Below are 21,621 nucleotides of genomic sequence, written 5' to 3' on the forward strand. Positions count from 1 at the left end.
TCATATATCATATCATATCATATCATATCATATCATATCATATCATGGTAGTAGTCAGTGGAGCTACCTTGGATAGTTCTGCAATTTCTCTCATGAGTATAGAGAGGGACTGTCTGTCTTCCCGATCTATTATTGAAATAACTGGGTGTTAAAATATTTGATAGCCCAGACAAAAACCAGCCAAATACAACTGGCAGGAAATCCTGGATGAGGAATGTTTGGGATATAAATATTTTGAGATGCAGGTAATCTGAATGCCACCAAACAGCCAGCTAGCAAGTTTTTGTGGAATTCTTGATTTAAATCTTGAAAGCAGAAGATATTCTGATGAAAAATGAGGAGGTAAGAATAAGCATGAAGAAGCAAGCAACAGTTCTGGTGACATTTTAGGAATCAGAAAAAGAACAGGATGCAAAACTAGTGAAAGAAACTTTGTAGGGGATAGTGTGTGTTTGGGGGATGTGTGTTAATGTAGCCACCTATCCATCCAGTCAGGAAAAGGTGCTGCAAAATAAGAATGCAAAAATTTGCTTGGAAAATCACACTGCAAAAAGCATTAAAAATGCAAGCGTTGAGAGGAAATACATGTAAAAACTCATAAGCAAACTTTTTTTCTGTTTTCTTTTTCTTTTTTTGACAAGACCTGGACTAAGTGAAGAAAAACAATGCTAGAAACTGAACCAGAAACAAAACTGCCAAAATGGTGTTATTGCTGATATATTCCATCCTGCTAGAAACTTACTGTTCTGTTCTGGCAGAGGCAAAACCTGCACAAATTCGGTGGTGATGGAATCACCACTGATTCGCACGAAGGGGAATTTGCCTGGAGAAAGGCCCTCCACTTTCAGTAAGGTTCTCTGGAAGGAAAAGAGGGAGAAATTACTATTAAAAATCTTCCACATTGTTCCTGTGCATATTTATAAATTGTAATTGAGACATATTGCAGGTAATATTTGATTTACAACAGTTCATTTAGTGACCGTTCAAAGTTACAGTGGCACTGAAAAAAGCAACGTTTTTCACAGTTGCTGTTGTGGCCCACTGGCTGCCTGCAGAGCTGGCAGCAGAGTCGGACAGTGAGGAAGTTGGGAAGAAACATGGGCCAATCCTGGAGTCAGGGGAAGCCTTGGACGAGGACTCTGCATCAGAGAGAGAGAGCGGGCCAGGACCATCTGGTAGTTATATGCGGCCTCCGGACTCTGACATCAGTGAGGCAGAAGTACAGTGTGAGCCTGTTCCCACTGTGCACAAGCACAGAGCTTCCAGAAGGCAAGAACAATTAAGACAAAAGGGGCAACATGGGAGTAGGGCTTGGAGATGGTAAGCACCTCCCATAAGACATAAGAGGAACAAACGGACATGAATCTGATATATATAAATCCGATAAACCAAACCAAACCATCCAAACCATGAGCCTTTACAGGAACCAATTTTGTGAGCCTGTTCCCACTGTGCACAAGCACAGAGCTCCCAGAAGGCAAGAACAATTAAGAGAAAAGGGGTAACTTGGGAGTAGGGCTTGGAGATGATTAGCCTCTCCCATAAGACATAAAAGAGGAACAAAGGGACATAAGCCTTTACAGGAAGCAATTTTGCTCATCCTGGTAAAGATAAATGTGGGTGCATTACCCTAAAAGACTGTGGCAGACATCTGTGGGACTCTTCACAGACTGTTTATGAATCATTATGGGCTGTGAATGACCATAATTCATGGCCATTTAAATAGAAGAGGTTTTTGGGGACTAAGCATGAGATTTTTGCTTTATCAGGAAGCCTAGGTCAGAACACTTACAACCAGGTTCGCTTCCCATGCGCTTTGCCACAACAAAAACTACCTGTAGAAGACTTGCAAACAATAAGAATCTCCTCTCAAAGACATCTGCTTTCAGGTTTAAACTCACCTCCTTGATCCCAACTTACTGTCTGGGTGTGGAGGGTCTGCGAGGAGAGGAGTGTGTCAAAAAAGTCAAAATGGTAACCATAACCACACGATCAAAGCCTGGGTGGCGTGGTGATTACAATGTAGCGTTGCCGGCTAATTCTGCTGACTGCCAGCAGTTCGATCCTGACCGGCTCAAGTTTGACTCAGCCTTCCATCCTTCCGAAGTTGGTACAGTGAGGACCCAGATTGTTTGGCAGCAATTGGCTGAATCTGTAAACTGCTGAGAGAGGGCTGCGAAGCACTCTGAAGCGGTATAGAAGTCAAAATGCTATTGCTATTGACCCCCTTTTTTTTTTACATGTGAGGCATTTAAATAGAGGGGTATAGCTTTAATGGTGGCCCCCATCTAAATTTTCTGCCTCACTACGACATGCCATGAATGTTGACTTTTGCGAAAGCTCAGTTTGGAGCATCCTTTGGTGTTTCTAAACTGGAGGATTTCTACCATGGTTGGTTAATTGATCACCATTTGGGTACATTAAGGTGCATCTCTCCCATCGTTTCTGAATAGTAGCCAGGGGATAGTCAAAGGCAGTGGCTAAATTGTTGGACTGGGATCGGGGCATCCACAGCTTTAAGTTCCTACTCAATCAAGATGGTTACTAGCTTATATATTAATGTGTAAAAGCAAAAAGTTGAGGTTGGAGTGCGTTTATTGTGTACCGTGCCAAGAAGAGCTGAAAGTCAATGTCCCTTTTTCTTTCTTTTTTTCCTCTTTCCCCTTGCATCTCACACCCCCTTTTCCCTGCTCCCTTTCCTTCCCTTAATTTTCTATTTTTTCTTCTTTTCTTCTGTGTATTTTATATAATTAAAAAATAAAAATCTTTTTTTTGGGGGTGGGGAAGAGGATCATTAGCTCACTTTGGACCAGTCTTTATTTCCCCCGTCTTCTCTCAAAGGGTTCCTGATAAGACAATCTAAGTAAAGAAGGAGCTGTGTTTAACCAGATAATTAGTAGGAAAGGATACGTACTGGGCGATGCAAGGAAACTGGTCCATAGGCAAAGGGGTTGCCTAAAGCATCAAAGGACTGGTTCAAAGGAATAGACTCTAGAGAGGTTCCATCTTCAGAAAGGGGCACCAGGCGCAGGATTTGCATGCCGGCAGAATCCCCCATCAGCTTCATGGAGACGGTGTAGTTCGACCCTGAAGCAGATGCAGAAGCGTCAAGAAACAAATAAACCTTCCTTCCTTCCTTCCTTCCTTCCTTCCTTCCTTCCTTCCTTCCTTCCTTCCTTCCTTCCTTCCTTCCTTCCTTCCTTCCTTCCTTCCTTCTTCCCTCCCTCCCCTCCCCTTCCTCCGCCCCTTCCTCTTTCCCTTCCCACCTTCCCTGCTATATATCTCCAAATCTACTGAAGTCCTTTAATTTTCATCTTATTTTATTAGGTTGTCCTTGACTTACAACCACAATTGAGCCCAAACTTTCTGTTGCTGAATGAAATAATAAACAGTTAAATAAATTTTGTTTTCCTGATGACTTTGCTTGTCAGAAAGTTGCAAAAGGAGATCACGTGACCCTGGGACACTGCAACTGTCATAAATATGAACCTGTCAGGCATCTGAATTTTGATCAGGTGACTATGGAGATGCTGCAAAGGTCATAAGTGTGAAAAAGGGTCATGTCACTTTTTTCAGTGCTGTTGTAACTTCGAAGGGTCACTAAACGAACCATTGTAAGTCAAGGACTACTTATATTTTTACACTGGACGGATCTGAAGGAAAGCATAAAAAGTTACCTTGCACTGGTCGTCCTTGGATCGGAAGCATAAACTTATCCTCCTTCTGCAGAATCTGGTAAGAAAAGTCAAGCAAACTTTTGCCTCCAACCTCTATCATATAATCATTTCTGGGATCCAAATTCACTGTCCAGGATCCTGGCTCGGGGATAGGAGATATCTTCACAACCTTCATGTTCGCCGTGTTGATCAACATGCTCAGAGACTCCAATTGGGAACCTGCCGTGAGGGGACACATAAATAGACCCAAGAGCAGATGTAAACAATGTGAGAATTTGAAGAAAGTTCCCCCCCGCCTCCCATTAACCTCCTGCAGCCAATCCCGTTATTCTGTTCTGTATGCCTAATTCTAATTGCTAGTGATTTATAACAGTTCAGAACTGGTAGAGTAAAGTAATATAACAGAGTTGGAAGGGACATCCTTATAGGTCAATTAGTCCAACCTCCTGCCCAAGCATGGACTAATACCATTTCTGGACCTATACCATTTCTGACAGAGGGCTTTTCAGTCTCTTCTTGAACCCCACAACTTATGAGGGCAACTGAACTGGCTGAATCCCACCCCTGGTTCTAACCATGTGAGCCACTGTTCTCTGTCTGGAAGAGTGTTTCTCAACCTTGGCAACTTGAAGATGTGTGTGACCTTCAACTCATGCTGGCTGGAGGTTTCTGGGAGTTAAGCCCCCAACCCTTCACATTGCCAATGTTAAGAAATGCTGTTCTAGAAGAAGCTATTGGTACCTCCTGAGGAAATGACAAGTATCCCACTGCCCCTTACCTGAAGGTTGGAACACAGTCATGCTGAATGAAGCTGATGCTTTGACCGAGATGGTCAACTCTTTGAGTGTTTCATCTACAGGGATGGAGAACTGTGAAGTATACATTCGGCCATCAATCAATTTAACAGGAGCAGCATTCAGGGACTTCTCCATTATGCCCAGGACCTGTGAAAGCTGACGTTTTGTAGTAAGTACATAGAATCCACCAGAATTATAGGCCAGTTCTTCATAGCTGTTAGCAAATGTTTTAGGCTTAACCCCAGGAGCACCTGTGGAGGAGAATTAACAGAATGACAGGAGTTGGAAGGGACCTCAGATGTCTTCTAGTCCAACCCCCTTCGCAAGCAGGAGACCCTCTACCATTTCAGACCAAGAAATTGGTTGTCCAATTTTTTCTTGAAAACCCTCTGGTTTTAAAGCCGTTTCATTGATTAATTGTTCGAACTATCAGGAAATTTCTCCATAGTTCCATAGCTGGATCTTTCCTCAACTAGTTTTCATCCATTACTTCCTGTTCTGCCTTTGGTGCTTTGCAGTATAGGAAGCCCCTCCTCCCCCCGATTAAAATATTCTTTATTTTTAATATTAAAAAGAAGCAGAATATTATATTTCCCCAAAGGAGAAATGGAGAAAAATCTTAACAAAGGCAGAAACCAACCCCCAGTTTTTCTTAATAGCTTCAAGCAGAAGCCTCAAGTCTTTTGAGATGGATATTTTGTATCTCCTTAAGAAAGATTGGGCCAATCTATTCATAAACAAAACGCCTTCTGCTACAGCTGATGGGGTTAAAAATTTACAGCCCCCCACCCAAATTCTAAGGACAGGACAGGACTTTTAAGGATATAATAGGATTAACCCTCCACCATTAGAATAGCAAAAGGCATCAGGCTCACTACATTGCACAACCCCCTGGAGCATCTCAAACACAAAACCCTAGAACCCTATAAAGATCCATCCACTCACTCAGCCATTTTCTAAACCACCCCAGAAACATTTGCTGCTGTCACTGAAATTTCTGGAAACCAAACAAGCCTTCTTTCTTTGCAATCAGCCTCCACTCTATTTCCATTTCTCCCGCCTTGAAACCAGACTAGATTTTTTTTCCTACAGGAGAATAGCTTGACTGCCTCTTCTTTGTGGCAGCCCCTCAAATATTGGAAGACTGCTATAATGTCACCGCTTGTCCTACTTTTTATTAAAGTACAGAAATTTCCTTTGAAAGCAGCCTGTGAAGTACAATTAATCAGTGGAACGGCTTGTCTCCAGAAGTTGTGGGTGTTTTCTTTTCGGTTTTGGGTAAGTGGTTTTTATTTATTTATTTATTTTAGCAAAACCTTCTCAACATTTTTACTGTAAATATTTACTAACCCATGGATAAAAAGTGGGCTCTTTTTAAAGAAAACCTGGTGTTTTTTTTGGCTCTCCTGGAGGCTAAGAAAACAACTTTTAAAGCTGGCACCTAATCCATGATGTTGGCATGCCACTGGCCCCCAAAACAATCACGTCCACACTTTCTGCACACCTTTCTTCAGAAGCTGTTTCCCTTAGCTGAAAAATGCTGGCGACTTCATTATCATCCCCACAAGAGTGTTATATGATCCAGCAGCTCTATTTGCTTTCAGTTTAATACAAAAGTAAATACAAAATTGACTGCCTGCTCGAAAACTGCTCAGCAACATAAGCCAGCCCAGTGTCAAGCCCAGAAAATTTGGCTGCCGTGCCTGATTTTCAAGTTGAGGCAGAGCAGAAACTTGGTTCCTTTGTCTGTTATCTCAAGAATGTAGAAAGCTCTGCCACGCGATTCCCTCAGATGATGCAACCACTTGGAGGGAAACACAGACACAGCTTCACATAATCTGTGCTTTAAAGACGTCTCTGAGTCTGAAGCAAATAGGAACTAGACACCAACAGGGCCAGCTCTAGGTATCTTTCTTGCCCGAAGCAAAAATCAAGACGAGTTTTCTTGACAGATTTCACAGGCAGAAGCTGATTGGGCTGGCACACCAGAAGTAATGCTAACGCATCTCCTCTGAGGCCAGGAGGTGAGATGACAAGAGTCGAGAGCCTTGCGATCGACACAACTCTTCCTTTCTCTCTTGGCAACCTTTTGCCCTGCCTCCTAGGCTCTGTTGCCCCAGACAGAAGCCCTGTTGTGCTTATGGTAGAGCAGCCCTTGCGTGGAACAAATTGTCTGCTGGTGTAGGGGATGGGATTCCATACTGGCAAGGTTGTAGAATTCTCTGCATGGAGCACAAAGGTCTTGAAAGCAAAAGATGGATTGTTTTGTTTCCTTTCTGTCGGTCTACTTGGCCATATTTGAATGGTCCAGGAAGGAAAATTGTTCCTGTAAATTCCTCCTCAAACAGCTTACGTGTTTAGAAAAATATTACCTCTCCTCCTTCCTTCCTCCCTTCCTCCCTTCCTTCCTTCCTTCCTCTCTCCCTTCTCTTCCTCTTTGCCCCTTCCTCTCTCCTTTCCTCCCATGTCTCTGCCCCTTCCTGCCTGCCTGCCTTCCTCTTACTTTCTCTCTCTCTCTCTCTCTCTTTCTTTCTTTCTCTCTCTCTCTCTCTCTCTCTTTCTCCTTCTCCTCCTTGAACCCTTCTCCCTCCCTCCCTCCCTCCCTCCTCCTCCTCTTTGCCTATCTAAACTGTAAAGTCACTAACACACTTTTTGCTGAGGAAGCTGGTTAAAAAAATAGGATGCAGGCTTGTAACATTTATGGGATTATTTACAAGACTTAATGCCAGGCAATTTTCTATTCTTTCTGCCTGAGAAAACATCAGAATATTTTCTTTACAGGGATTGACTTACTTCTGCGTTTCCTGCTGCCACAATACCCTGTGAGGAGAAAATTCACTATGGACTTAGTAGATTCAATCAGAAGGTCCACTTCTCCCTTCAGATACTCATCTTTTGCTCCCGCATCAGTGAAGACAAAGATCTTGGATCTGAAGGGACACAAAGGATTTTAGGAAGTTTGTACTAGGGAAAAGTAGCATGAGTGTAGGATTGCCAAGAAAGTAGCTTTCTCTCAGTTGTTCCCCTATAGAACTTTCAGAACTGCTGAAAGTGACTGCTAGGTATTTTGGAAATGGAAATCCTTCTATTCAAAAAGCATCCTGTTTTTTTTTTCCCAAACAAGTTTTTTATTTTATATTATTGATACATATCAATACCAGCCTTCAATTACTAAAATCTCCTTCTTATTGTTTCATATATCTTAATATGTACACACACACGCACACACACACACACACACACACACACACACACACACACACACACTATTATTCTCCTCTTATTTCTATCTCTATTTTAATCTTCCCCCCCACCCCATGCTGCTGTAATATTCAAAGACATTTCTTTTCTATTTCCCATCTTCAGCTGGGAAATTCTACACTTCTAATACCAATCACAATCATTTGAGCATTGAAAGTACATCTATTCGTATTCTTTCCAATCCTCCCGAAGAGTATCCAGGTTGAGGAACAGTGGGTGAAATTGATGGAAAAAGGGAGATGAAAAAGAGCCGAGGTGGCGCAGTGGTTAAATGCAGCACTGCAGGCTACTTCAGCTGACTGCAGTTCTGCAGTTTGGCTGTTCAAATCTCACCGGCTCAGGGTTGACTCAGCCTTCCATCCTTCCGAGGTGGGTAAAATGAGGACCCGGATTGTTGTTGGGGGCAATATGCTGACTCTGTAAACCGCTTAGAGAGGGCTGAAAGCCCTATGAAGCGGTATATAAGTCTAACTGCTATTGCTATTGCTATGAATATGGATTGCCTGAATCGCTTTTATAAACAAAGGGTGTTTAGGAAAGGTACTGAAAGAATTCAACCAGGAGCCCTGGAGAGGCCTTAGACAGGTGAACTATAGATAGTCCTTAACTGACAACCGTTTAGCAACCATTTGAAGTTATGACAGACCCTCAAAAAGTACTTAGGACCCAGATTTGAAGTTCTGAGGGCCACAACCTCCTGTGGTCACAGGATCGTATTTTGAATGCTTGGTAACCAGCTCACATTTAAGATTGTTTGTAGTGTCCCACTGTCACATAACACAATTTATATTTTTTTGTTGTTGCTGGAAATCAGCATTTATTTCTGTTTTTTTGGCAAATCCTGCCTATTGCAGACAATGGGTTTGCTTAACAACAGTGGTGTTAACTCAGTGACTGTGTCTTTGCTTAACGACCATGAGGATCCACTTCATGACCTACACAACTTACAATTGTAATAAGTCTCAATTAAGTTTGGCACTCAAAAGACTATTCGTAATATCTCAGAATCAAGCAACTTTTGAGTTTCAAGGGGAGCTAACTGCAAAGATGAAAAATGATAATATGGACATAGGGATGTTTTGATTCGCCATCTTCTACACTACTATCTGTTCACTCTGATGTTGGCTTAATGATGTTGGTCACAGACTTTGCCTTGTGGCATAATGGCACACACATCCTGTGGAAATAATTGAGCCCAAAGCAGTTAAGTGAGTTTTGCCATATTTCATAACCTTTTTTTTTTTTGTCATAGCTGTTAAACGAATCACTGTTGTTTTTAAGTGAATCACATGGTTATTAAGCAAATCAAGCTTCCCAATGAACGGTTTGTTGGAGGCTGGCTGGGAAGGTTGCAAGTGGTGACCCCAGGACAGTACACGTACATACGTGCTAGTTGCTTAGTGTCTGAATTTTGATCATGTGACCATTGGGATGCTGCAATGGTCCTAAGTATGAAACTGGTCATAAGTCACTGTATCCGGTGCTGTTGTAACTTTGAACTGCCACTAAAAGAATGGTTGTAAGTCGAGGATTACCTATATGGAGCCTGAGAGATGGCTGTATTGTTTGTAAGCTACTGATTGGTCCTCTTCTTTGTGTTATAAACCATTTGTTGTACAGCTTTTAATAGTAAAGCCGCAGTATTGTATTTCAACCACTGCACCACTATGGCTCATATACTTGTACACTTGGTACTTTAGAAATAAAGAAAGGGAAATAGACTCCTGCCTTAAAGTTCCACCTGTTTAACCTTAAGCACACAAGTTGAAAAGAAGAATAAAGAAAGAATATCATATAGGAAACAAACAAACAAACAAACAAACAAACAAACAAAGAGAAAGAAAGAAAGAAAGAAAGAAAGAAAGAAAGAAAGATAGATATAGAAGTATAATTTTCACCCATCTCTATATCAGGCAATTGCCATCTTATTCTTTTTCCTTTTTCTTTGACTCTTTTAAAACCTCAAATCCATACATTCTCTCTCCTTTCCATAAAAGTCTCCCAGTCTTTTTTTTTAAAGTCCTTTTTCTTGACCCCACCTATCTGAAGTTGGACTCTTGAGGCTATGGTGGGAAATGTTGGCTAGACAAAAGAAAAGTACTTCATCAGCCCATTATAGACTTCAGCGTGAGAGAAGGCTGACCATTCATTTTTGGTTTTTGCATGGGGTCTGATAAATTGGAGTGGGGATAAGGTCACTGATGGTTTCAGGCCATAAAGACTGCCTTTGCTCCCTCCTAGAGTCAGAAAGACTAAGCTTTCAAATGCTAAACTGCAATATAAAACATTAAGGTCTGTTCTACTCCATTAACCACCTGTGGGAAACAATTTGCTTCTCTCATTAAATCTGCAAAGACATTCCATTTATAAAGCGACATAAGAGGAAACAATGAGACAAATGATTTCAGGAAACAGTAGTTTAAGGGTGGTAATAGTTGGTTCATAGACCGAGAAGCTTTTTTTATTGTAAATTGCCTGGGCCCTCCAGATGATTACTCACACCCTAGAGTGCAGAGCCTGAGTTACTGCAATAGCAATAGCACTTAGATTTACCATATACTGTTTTAAAGAGCTTCTCAGCCTTCTCTAAGTGGTTTACAGAGACAGCCTATTGCCCTTCCCCACAAACAACCTGGGTCCTCATTTTACCCACCTTGGAAGGATGGAAGGCAAGTGCTCTTTTGTTGGGGCTGTTACTTAGAAATCTGATACGGTCATAAATATGAACCAGTTGCCAAGCATCTCAGTTTTGAGCATGTGACTGTGGGGATGCTGCAAAAGGTTGTAACTGAAAATTGAGGACTACCTGTAATATGGCTCTCATTTAATTCATAAATATGCACAGGAGCAACACAGAAGATTTTAAATAACAATTTCTCCAAGCAACTTCCCCTTCGTACGAAGCAGTGGTGATTCCATCGCCACCGAATTTGAACAGATTCTTCCCCTGTCAAGAGGTACAGTAAGTCCCTAGCAGGATGGAATATACAGAACTGCCTGTAATCCGAAGTACCTGTAAAGTATTGAGAAATAATGGCAGAAAGAGAATACAGGCCTCAACCTGGACATTTCTCACCTTGGCATGCTCTGTTGCAAAGCCAGTTTCAAGCCAGACATGGACATTTCTGGGCAGTCGCCACCCCCAGTAGCAGTCAGGCGAGAGATTGCAGATTCCAATTCGTCCACACTTTGGGTCTTGGTGATGGGTCCAACATCTACAAAGACAGATCTAGGTGGGAACTGAGCCGGGATACTATGAAGGCCAACCAAGGGCCACAGTTTCAGACAGCGTCTCTATTGTTGTTTTTTATTACGTTAATTCTGTTTTTTGCCTTTTCTGGGACTCTGAAGAGATTTTTCCAACACCTTCCTTTTAAGTAATTAAGGACGAACATCATTACATGTTCCTTAAATAATAAGACTGGCATTTGATTTCTAATTGCTGAAAGTTTATCACAATATCAGTTCAGGTCTATAATTCGTTTAAGAGAAGCCCCCTTAAACATTCGATTAGAGGTTTCCTCCTTTGCCTTCTGGGTCTATAACTGCTTTCTGCACAGGGAGGGCAAGCGATGTCAGAGGTCAATAAAAAAGCTGCTGCCATCGCCGCCATGTTCTTTGCACATGTGGAACATGGCAGTGATGGCAGCAGCTTTTTCGCCAACTGGAGGATTTTTTTAGCAGCCTGTGGGAAGTGGCTGGCTGGCAAAGAAACCCCCCAGCTGCCAGCTCTCAAAGACGCAGTGGTTGGGAGGCTTCTTTGCCAGCCAGCTGCTTCTCAGCAGCGGTGGCTGGCTGGGAGTTTCAGTTTGGCTTCCAGACTCTGGACCAGCTGGTGTGGAAGGTAAGCTGCTGAAAGAGGCAATGGGTGAGGGGGAGGAAGCAGGGCTAGGACTGGGGCTGTAGAGAGGGTGGGGCAGTGAGAGAGTGGTGGCTCTGGGGAAAATCCGGAGCTGGGGAATGGCGCATTCATCGACCCAGCCGAGGTGGGCAGCGAGAGAGAAGTGGCTCTGGGGTCTCAGGGAATGGCATGTCCTTGAGGCCCCAGCCTCCCACCCAGGGCGAGCGATGCTTACTTACTTTTGGTGAGCTGATCAGAGTAGGCAAGGTGCAGACGTGAGTGGCAAGGTGTGTATCTGGGGGCTGGGCTGCATGGCAAAGGCATATATAGGGCTCAGATGGGTGAGGTGAGCGTTAAGCGAATGAGTGAGTGTTGGGCCGATGGGGTGAGCGAGCGTCGGGCAGGTGGGCGGGGTGAGTGGGGACAGGCCAGGGGTCCAGTTCATGGGCATGGCTAGCTGGCCATTGCTAACAGTTGTCCGACCTCGGGGAAATGGCCACCACCGATTCACACGAACCAGTGTGAACTGGCTGAATATAACCTCTAATCTCTATATTATATATATATATATATATATATATATATATATATATATATATATATATATATATATATATATATATATATATATATATATATATATATATATATATATATATATATATATATATATATATATATATATGATATATATGATTTTTTACAACCCCTGGTAAGCCCCAATTATGGGAGGAAGCTAACTGCTTCCATCATCTGTCAATCGGCTCGTCACAAGAGTCCATCACGACAGAAACTCAATATTTATATATATATATATCAGCACAAATAAAAAAAAACAACACAAATATAACAAAGGCAACAGTAAAAATATTGGGTTTTTGTCGTGATGGACTCTTGTGACGAGCTGATTGACAGATGATGGAAGCAGTTAGCTTCCTCCCATAATTGGGGCTTACCAGGGGTTGTAAAAAATCTAATAGATACCTTCCACCCTGGCTTCGCTGATAACGGATAAGAGCCTGTGGCCTAATGGCTAAGATCTCTGCCTAGTATGCCTAGTATGCAATATAGCCCAGGTTCAAATCCCAGTAAGGGTATGGCTAGCTGATGAGAGCTAAATAGCTTGAAATAGATCTATACTAGTCTCCCTTTATTTATTTATCAGCACAAAAAAAAAAAAAAAAACACAAATATAACAAAGGCAACAGTAAAAATATTGGGTTTCTGTCGTGATGGACTCTTGTGACGAGCCGATTGACAGATGATGGAAGCAGTTAGCTTCCTCCCATAATTGGGGCTTACCAGGGGTTGTAAAAAATCATATATATATATATATATATATATATATATATATATATATATATATATATATATATATATATATATATATATATATATATATATATATATATATATTCTGTCTGTCTGTCTGTCTGTCTATCTATCTATCTATCTATCTATCTAATTTTATTGGTTTTTCAAAACATAAAATACAAAGAAAAATAAGACAAGTAGTGAAAAATTACTGTTATATTTTAAAAACCAATAAAATTGTTCATTTTTACTATTGATTATAAACTACATGACCTTAATTGAAGATCTGCTGTGCTCTTTCTCTTTCAGTTTCAAATGCAAATGTTCTCAAAATAGACCAACTATTAACTTCCCCATTTAAGGGAAGAATTCAAGTTTTTAATCCTCCTCCCGATCATTTCCCTAATTTCCCTCCTTCCTCTGCATTGAGTGGTAACAAATCATGAGACATTGGGAGAGTTTTGTGAACTCTTGGTTCACTTTCTGCTGAAGGACGATCTGTCACTTTAACACTGGTCAGCCCAGCAGAGATGTAATTGCTCCTGTTCTTATTAAAAAAGGAAGAAGCTGCATTCCATATTGTTAAATAATCCCTTCTAGTTGACCATAACATTACTTGGATTCTCTGGGGGGGAAAAAACCTGAGCAAAAGAAGGAAGGCAATTCCAGCCTAAAAGGGATAATAAATCAGAAGGAATCACAATCTTCTACTGCCTGCTTACTGGGGTCATTAAAGGGCACAAGAATGTAATTAAAAGGTGCATCCGGAGAGCCAGAATATGTTCGGAGGAGTTCGATGCATTTGGTTTTGACTTGATTGATGTCGTTTGACATGCTGCCGGTCGTGTCCACCACAAATGTGAGGGAATAACCATCCAGGTTCAAAAATTTCTTAAACATATCGTCTCCCTTTATATTTAAGAAGCCGAAACCTGAACAAATAAAAGAACAGAACAGAATAACAGAGTTGGATGGGACCTTGGAAGTCTTCTAGTCTGGAGTTCCTCAACATTTTGGGCTTTGCTGACTGGCGGGAGGTGGGTGGCAGGGGAAGAGGAGATGGTTCCGTCCATGTGGTGGGCAAGCACGTAAGTGGAGATATGCATGCACGCATGCTCACCCACCACTTCTGCTGCCTGATTCCGAATGGCTCAAGGCCTGGAGGTAGGCCGTGGGCCAGATTTGGGGACCCCTACTCTAGTCCAACCCTCTACTTAAGCAAGAGACCCCATACCTTTCCAGACCAGTGGCTGTCCAGCAGCAGGACTGAGTTATATGTGTCCTACAATATATCTTGTTTCAAATTGCCGTGAGTGGCAACAGTTTACATTGCTTGATTTGCATAAATGGCCATTTTTTAACCCTCACAGATAATGAGACAGATGTTACAGGTAGTCCTCGACGTATGACCACAATTGAGCTCAAAATTTCATTTGCTAAGTGAGACTCACTGGAGAAGAGCCTAATGCTGGGAAAGATTGAGGGCAAAAGAAGGGGATGACAGAGAATGAGGTGGCTGGATGGAGTCACCGAAGCAGTAGGCGTGAGCTTAAATCAACTCCAGAGGTTGGTAGAGGACAGGAAGGCCATTGTCCATGGGGTCGCGATGGATCGGACATGACTTTGCAACTAACAACAACAACATCAACACAGTGAGACATTTGTTAAGTGAATTTTGTCCCATTTTACAAGTTTACTTGCCACAGCTGTCAAGTGAATCACTGCAGTTGTTAAGTGAGTCAGATGGTTGCTAAGTGAATTTGGCTTTCCCATTGACTTTGCTTGTCTCAAAGTGATCACATGACCCTGAGACACTGGAACCCATCATTAAATATGAGTCAGTTGCCAATCGTTTGAGTTTTGATCATGTTTTGACCATGGGGATGCTGCGATGGCTATAAGTGTGAAAAATGGTCGTAGTAACTTTGAATGGTCACTAAATGAAACATTGTAAGTAGAGGACTACCTGTATTAAAATTCTCAGTTGACTGAAAATCCAGAGAAGGGCTATCTGGCACCTGTAAATGGCACCAGGTTGAGGAGTAATCAGGTTATTCTAAGAAGTATGCCTGGCCTTTTTATGCTGGACAGAACAGGGTTAGGAGACATTTTCTAGCATGCCATTCCAACTGGGATGGGGTGGTTTACAAATGTGATAAATAACTAAATAAAAATAAATAAATCTAGGGCACAGCCTTACCCACTCCAACAAAAAAGCTCTTGGTGGCTTTGATGGCTAATTCTGCTGCTTTCGGATGCAAGGTATAGTGTGGTGAAAATTCGGGATTAGATGTCTCCTTGTTGATGCCACCAGAGGGAGGGAAGCTTTGAGTCAAATCATATTTCCCACCATGTCCACATTTGCCTATAATACAGAAAAAAGAAGGAAAATGCACAAATACCTTGGCTTATCAAAGGAAAATATATAGTCTGTAATAATGCTTACCTTGGAGTGTGGTAGCTGACGTGGTTTAGAATGCTGGATTGGAGGTTAGCAAATTGTTGTTCGAAATCTGAGAGCTGCTGCATGTTGGGGTGAGCTCCTGTCACTTCCTCCAGCTCCTTGCAGGAATATGAGAGGAGCTCCCAAGAGTGTCCCCCAAGCAATGGTGATGTCACTGGCTAATCTTTTCAACCTGGGAGCTCCTTAAACAGTGCCTCCTACATGAATGGGGTAGGACTCCTACCTATACCGTCACATACGGACAGTAAGTTACCATGCACACTTTATCAACTTTAAGATGTATGGACTTCAACTCCTAGAATTCCCCAACCAGCATTTTCAAGTTGCTGAGATTGAGAAACAGTGAGACAGATTCAGGGGTGGGCTGCTACGGGTTCGCCCGGGTTCGTGAGAACCCGTAGGTAACATTATGGCCGATTTGAAGAACCTCCAAATCCCAACCCTGGCTGGCCCCGCCCACCTCACTCTGCCCCTGCCACCCCACCACGCCTGTCCCTGGAGTCCCCATACAGCCCATTTTGGATGCGAGGTAAGTGCAGGGCCGCATGGAGTCTCGGGGAGGGGGAAAAACAGGCCTCATGGAAAGCCTCCAGAGGAGGCAGTTTTCACCCTCCCAGAGATCGAGGAAAGCCTTCGGAGCCTGGGGAAGATGAAAATGCACCACCACCACCTCTGTGGTGTAGGAGGCTGACTAGACCATGCCCACCATGGTCACGCCCACCCAGCAACTGAACAGGGAACCCGTTGCTGACATTTTTGAATCCCACCCCTGGATAGATCTTTAGGTTAGCATATTGCTAAAACCGTTGTTAAAAGCTCAGTTCAAAATTATTTGAAAGGATTTCATTGCCAATTTATATTGTAGGTATTAGGGCCAGCTAAGCATATAGAAATTATTAGTTCCCTTCTGTTTCTCTGGAACATAGAAGAATTGATGAAAATATTTACCAAGCGTAGATAGTTATTACCTTTTGGCTTCCTTTGACAGGTGGTGTGTAATTTATATCCACTTGTAAGCATGTCTTTCACCAGGAGGTTGTTCACACACTGATACTGGGTACTGTTAAACAAAGACATTGGTATGTGGGATTTGTGAATTTACATTGACCTAAATCAGAAATCAATCCTGAACTGCATGTCATAAACTGCATTTCATGCTGAAAATAACAAAAAACATTAATTTTAGATCCTGTACCAATCACTAGAGCTGTGCAAATCTTTCAGAAGAGACGTGTCAGAGAAGTGTGTGCAGGTAGTTCTCACTTAACCATCGAAATTGGGGCTGGCAACTCTGTCACTAAGCAATGTGCAAGGTGGCGCAGTGGTTAAATGCAGCACTGCAGGCTACTGCTAGATCAGCAGGTCAGCGGTTCAAATCTCACCGGCTCAGGGTTGACTCAGCCTTCCATCCTTCCGAGGTGGGTAAAATGAGGACCCAGATTGTTGGGGGCAATATGCTGACTCTCTGTAAACCGCTTAGAGAGGCCTGAAAGGCCTATGAAGCAGTATATAAGTCTACTGCTATTGCAATGTGGTTGTAAAGAGTGATGTCACGTGACTGTGCTGACTTATGATGGTAATTGTGGCCAACCACAACTTATCATCCTTAGAAGAATCCTATGCAGTTGCAGCGGCCTGCAGATACGCGATCGTCATTTGTGACTTTCCGCCGGCTTCCTCATTGACTTTGATTATTGGAAGCTGACAGGGGAGTTGCAAATGGTGACTAAGGGATTCTGTGACATCATTACTTTGAGCCAGTTGCCAGGCACCCAAATCATGTTCCTTCCTTTAAAAAAAAAGCATGTTAAATTGAGAATTTTAGAAAGAAAAATAAGTGAAGCTGCATTCCCTAAATGTAATGCTTTTCCCAGTCACAAAAAATTCATAGGAAGACCCATTCCGATAACCCATACTGGTAGTCCTTGACTTGCAGCCATTCATTTAGTGAAAGTTATAATGGCATTGATAAGAGTGACCGATGGTCGTTTTTCACATTTATGAATGTTGCAGCATCCCCGTGCTGTCGTGATCAAAATTTGGATGCAATGTAAATTGCATCCATCACTGAAAAACGACCATTACTTACATCAGTGATATTGTAACTTTGAATGGTCACTAAACAAATGTTGTAAGTCAAGGACTACCAATAATTCTTGCTTAGCATAGTTCTTGTCTATCCCCCCCCCCCCGGCAATTACTTGTATAAGAGTTATTCTCTATACTATTCATGTTGTGTTGTATTTTTGTTATGGATTGCACTAGTAGAGGCTAAACCAATTTCATTGTATACACGATGTAGAATGACAATAAAGGCTGTTGCTGCTATTAATATTCTTATTCTTATTCTTATTCTTATTCTTATTCTTATTCTTATTCTTATTCTTATTCTTATTCTTATTCTTATTCTTATTCTTATTCTTATTCTTATTCTTATTCTTATTCTTATTCTTATTCTTATTCTTACTCTTACTCTTACTCTTATTCTTATTAGTATTCTTATTATTATTATTATTATTATTATTATTATTATTATTATAAACAAGCTTGTTTAGCCAGTTGCCATTAGGAAAGTGATTAAAAGCTAACTTTGCAACTAGTTCTTGCATTTATATAGGTCTGTAAAGCAAATTAAAGCTGAAGTAAAGTAATAGGTGCAATCTCTGTTTTGGTTCGCAACTGCTTTGCTTTACAATTAAGTTGCCAGCCCTAACTGTGGTCGTTAAGCATGAACTACTTGCACTTGATTTATTTACATATGAAGATCAACTTTACAATCCATTCTATAACATAAGACTTTGAACTCATTGGTAGCCTCACACTGCAATGAACATGGACAGACATTCAATTTCGCAGCTACTAAGATTGTTGGACAAGCAGGCACAAAAACATCCAGGGAAGTGATTGAAGCCTGGAAAACAGGCCTCTCCTCAGTCAACAAGAGTGCTGATTTATCACCAGCCTATCAAGTACTTAGAAGAGGAGGGTTAGGCAGCACAAACAAAGAACAGCTAATGACTAAAAGCCAGCCATCAACACAAACCAATCAACATCTAAAAAGCCACGTACAACAGGTACTAAAAATACCACACACAGAATACCACACTCAGTGAGGGTGAGATGAGGCTGGTAAGAATATTCATTTAACCCACAATCATAAATCCAAACTTGGAAAAGGCAAAGAATCTTGAGAGTACAAATATTATTAATAGAGAGATCTGGATTTTGGCAAAAGAAAAGAAAAAAAGGGAAAATGGAGGGTTAAAACACTACCCCCCCCCCACAAAAAGCAATTTATTTGAAACAATTCGGACAGAAAGGGAGAAAGCAGAGAAGTGACAAACCCACTCAAATACAAGCTCTAAAATTGGTTTTTGATTTGAAATAGAAACCAAACATTCCAAAAGAATTACTTCGTCCAAATTTCTTCCAACTAATATATCTTAAACAACTGCAATCAATGAGAGGTATGATAATGGAAAGATAATTAAATAAAGGTTAAAATATAAGGAATATGGACAAATATGAAATTGATATGGGGAGATTGTAAAGCAGAGGTTTGTGATTCACTTTTATACATGATAATTAAACTGAGTTTCTAATTGATTGAATATGACAATAGAAGGACAATTAAGCATGGGTCAAAATATACGAAACATGGACATATATAGAACTTCTAAGATGATGAACAAAGTGAGATGTGTACCGCTTGTTATTCTATATAGTAGATTAAGGGAATTGTAATGAACATTGAACAATTGCCATTTATAGACAATTAAGGGTAACCTAAACCAAGATATGGAAAAATAGAGAGGGAACATGAAATATACTTACAATGGGAAACTATTGAGATTTAAAGACAGAATCACAAATTGGGGGCATGTTAGGATTCATAATTATATAAATATAATGATGAAAATAGCTGGAAATTGTAACCAGGTCTGCATCTCAGGCAAAATGAGGCTGGGAGTGGTAGTGGTGGTTTAAAAGAACAATGACTATATGTGTATATCCCTCTCTTTAAAAAAAAAGGAGGAGGAGGATATATGTTAAAATTAAGTATGTATATTGAAAAGGAATTATAAATACCATTAACATAAAATGGAGCTTGCTCAGAAGCTGAAATATACCAAGTAAATGAGCTGAAGAGTGTGAATTAGAGGAGAGAGGTAAGGGAAGAAAAGAGGGATAGGAGAGAGGGCGGGGGGGGGGGGAAGAGGAAGAGAGAAAGAAGGAGTGAAAAGGGGAGAGAGGAGAGAGGAAGGGGAAGTAGAGAAGAGAAGGATGACAGAGGGAAGAAAGGTGGTTGGGAGGGAGAGGAGAGAAGGAGAAGAAAGTGATGGATAAGGTACAAATATGGTGTATGGAGAGCAGAAGAGCCAATAATTGTTTTTGGGAGTTGATGGCAAGATGAATTGATGTAAACATTTAATAATACAATACAATGTTGTCTAAGTAATAGTATACATGTGATTATATGTTATGAAAATGAAAAAATAAAAAACGTTATATAAAAAAATAATAAAATAAATAAATAAAATAAAAAATAATAAAAAAAGAACACCACGCACTCTGCTAGAGAGAAGTTCCCTGAAGAGGGGCTCCAGCATGAGTCTGAAAGCTCATAATGCAAAACCTCTGGTCCCAGTGATCGACCCAGATTGAATCCTGCAACATTATTTTGGGACATATATGAAAATAAGCCTTTGATTTTTTTAGATGAGCTCATTTGTGGATTTACCTTGATACTTTTCTACAGTTATCACATGTCTTCTTAGAAATTGGTGCAGTTGGAATGACAGGACTGCTTGGATTTACTGAAGGAAACATAAAAAGAAGAAAGATTCTCTTTAGTTGTAGCTGAACTTCTCTAAAAACTGAAATTGCTCAATCCCACTTTCAGAATTTTAATGGTATTCTAAAAAGGTTCTCACCAAATAGTGCTGATTGGATGGCTAGCCACAAAACACACAAATATTAGAAGTCAAACTGGGGAAAGTTGGAGCCTCTGAAGCCAGGTCACAAAATACAACAAGGTCTTTATTTCACAAAATTACTGATGATGCTCAAAAGTGCATGTACACACACATCCTTTCAAGTGCAAGACTCAGTCAGAGAAACCACTATTTTTAGATTTTACCAGGCTTGCAAGGCAGAACAGACTATGAAAGCGATGGCAAATCTTTTTTTGGCTCGGGTGCCAAAAGTGGGGGGAGCACAAGAGGGTTGTGTATGGATATGCTGCACCCATAATGCAATGCGCAACCCTCAGAGCACATGTGAACATGTCAGGTGCTTCCCCCCCATTTTTTGCTTGCTTTTTTTGCCTCCCCAGGCTCCAGAGGCTTTATAGGAGCCTGGGGAGGGCGAAAATAGCCTCCTCCAACGGACAAACCGGCACTTCCGGTTTGCTAGTGGGGTCATTTTTCGTCCTCTGGAGCCTTCTGGAAAGCCTCCGGAAGGCCCATGAAAGCTCCGGAGGGCTTAAACCGCCCCCCTACGAGCAAACCAGAAGTTCGTTCCCGAACTTCTGGTTTTCCCATAGGGCCAGTTTTTTGCACTCTGGAGGCTTCAGGGAAGCTCCTCAAAAAAAGGCTAAAGTCAGCTGGCCAGCGTGTGCATGCTTGCTGGCCAGCTGACAGGGCAATGCCTCGTGTGCCCTGACAAATGGCTCCACGTGCCACCTGTGGGACGCGTGCCATAGGTTCGCCATCCTAGGATTATGAGATTAATGTTACAAAAGTCAATACTACTTTTCCTGTAAAGGTAGGATAACTGAAAGTCTGAATGTCCCTTTCCATCCCTTTATCACCTTGTCTGAGATGCTTACCCATATTACATTCTTGGTCTAGGCTCAAGCCCCTCTTATCTGTCTATTGCCTTGGTAGCAATAGCAGTTACTTATATACCGCTTCAATGGCCTTCAATGTCATTCCCTCTGCCCTGTACAAATTTATATCCCCACCGTTGTATAACGTAAGGCTGGGATGGTGAACCTATGGCACACATGCCAGAAGTGGCACACAGAGCCATGTCTCCAGACATGTCAGCTGTCAGCCGTTGCTCTTTGGGGTCCGGCGCACATAAGCGTGATGGTCAGCTGGTCTTCGCATGCATCGGAGCACTGGAAACTGGAAGAGCAGCTCCCTGGCATGCATGCACATGCCAGGAAGCTGAACTTCTGGTTTCCGGTGCACACATGTGCACCGGCCAGCTACTCTTTGCACCATAAACCGAAAGACCAGGAGCACCGGAGACAAGTAGCTC

General features: G+C 41.6%; 1 protein-coding gene across 2 annotated transcripts in view; it reads right to left on the bottom strand.

Annotated features, from left to right (window-relative positions):
• The window catches only part of LOC106555234 (von Willebrand factor A domain-containing protein 7), a 39,555-nt gene that overhangs the window by 11,679 nt on the left and 6,255 nt on the right, over positions 1-21,621 (bottom strand). For both annotated transcript variants that reach the window (XM_087708472.1, XM_087708471.1), the window contains exons 4-13: positions 20,096-20,171; positions 16,323-16,414; positions 15,091-15,255; positions 13,613-13,822; positions 10,812-10,950; positions 7,268-7,404; positions 4,456-4,725; positions 3,678-3,896; positions 2,915-3,087; positions 743-857 (exon numbers count right to left, since the gene is read on the bottom strand). In XM_087708472.1, the coding sequence (XP_087564598.1) occupies positions 743-857; positions 2,915-3,087; positions 3,678-3,896; positions 4,456-4,725; positions 7,268-7,404; positions 10,812-10,950; positions 13,613-13,822; positions 15,091-15,255; positions 16,323-16,414; positions 20,096-20,171 (1,596 nt within the window). The remainder of the gene's footprint in view (positions 1-742; positions 858-2,914; positions 3,088-3,677; positions 3,897-4,455; positions 4,726-7,267; positions 7,405-10,811; positions 10,951-13,612; positions 13,823-15,090; positions 15,256-16,322; positions 16,415-20,095; positions 20,172-21,621) is intronic.

Source organism: Thamnophis sirtalis, unplaced genomic scaffold (assembly GCF_051295495.1).
Source record: "Thamnophis sirtalis isolate CommonGarterSnake01/CBP01778 unplaced genomic scaffold, rThaSir2_p1.2 scaffold_3, whole genome shotgun sequence".
NCBI lineage: Eukaryota > Metazoa > Chordata > Lepidosauria > Squamata > Natricidae > Thamnophis > Thamnophis sirtalis.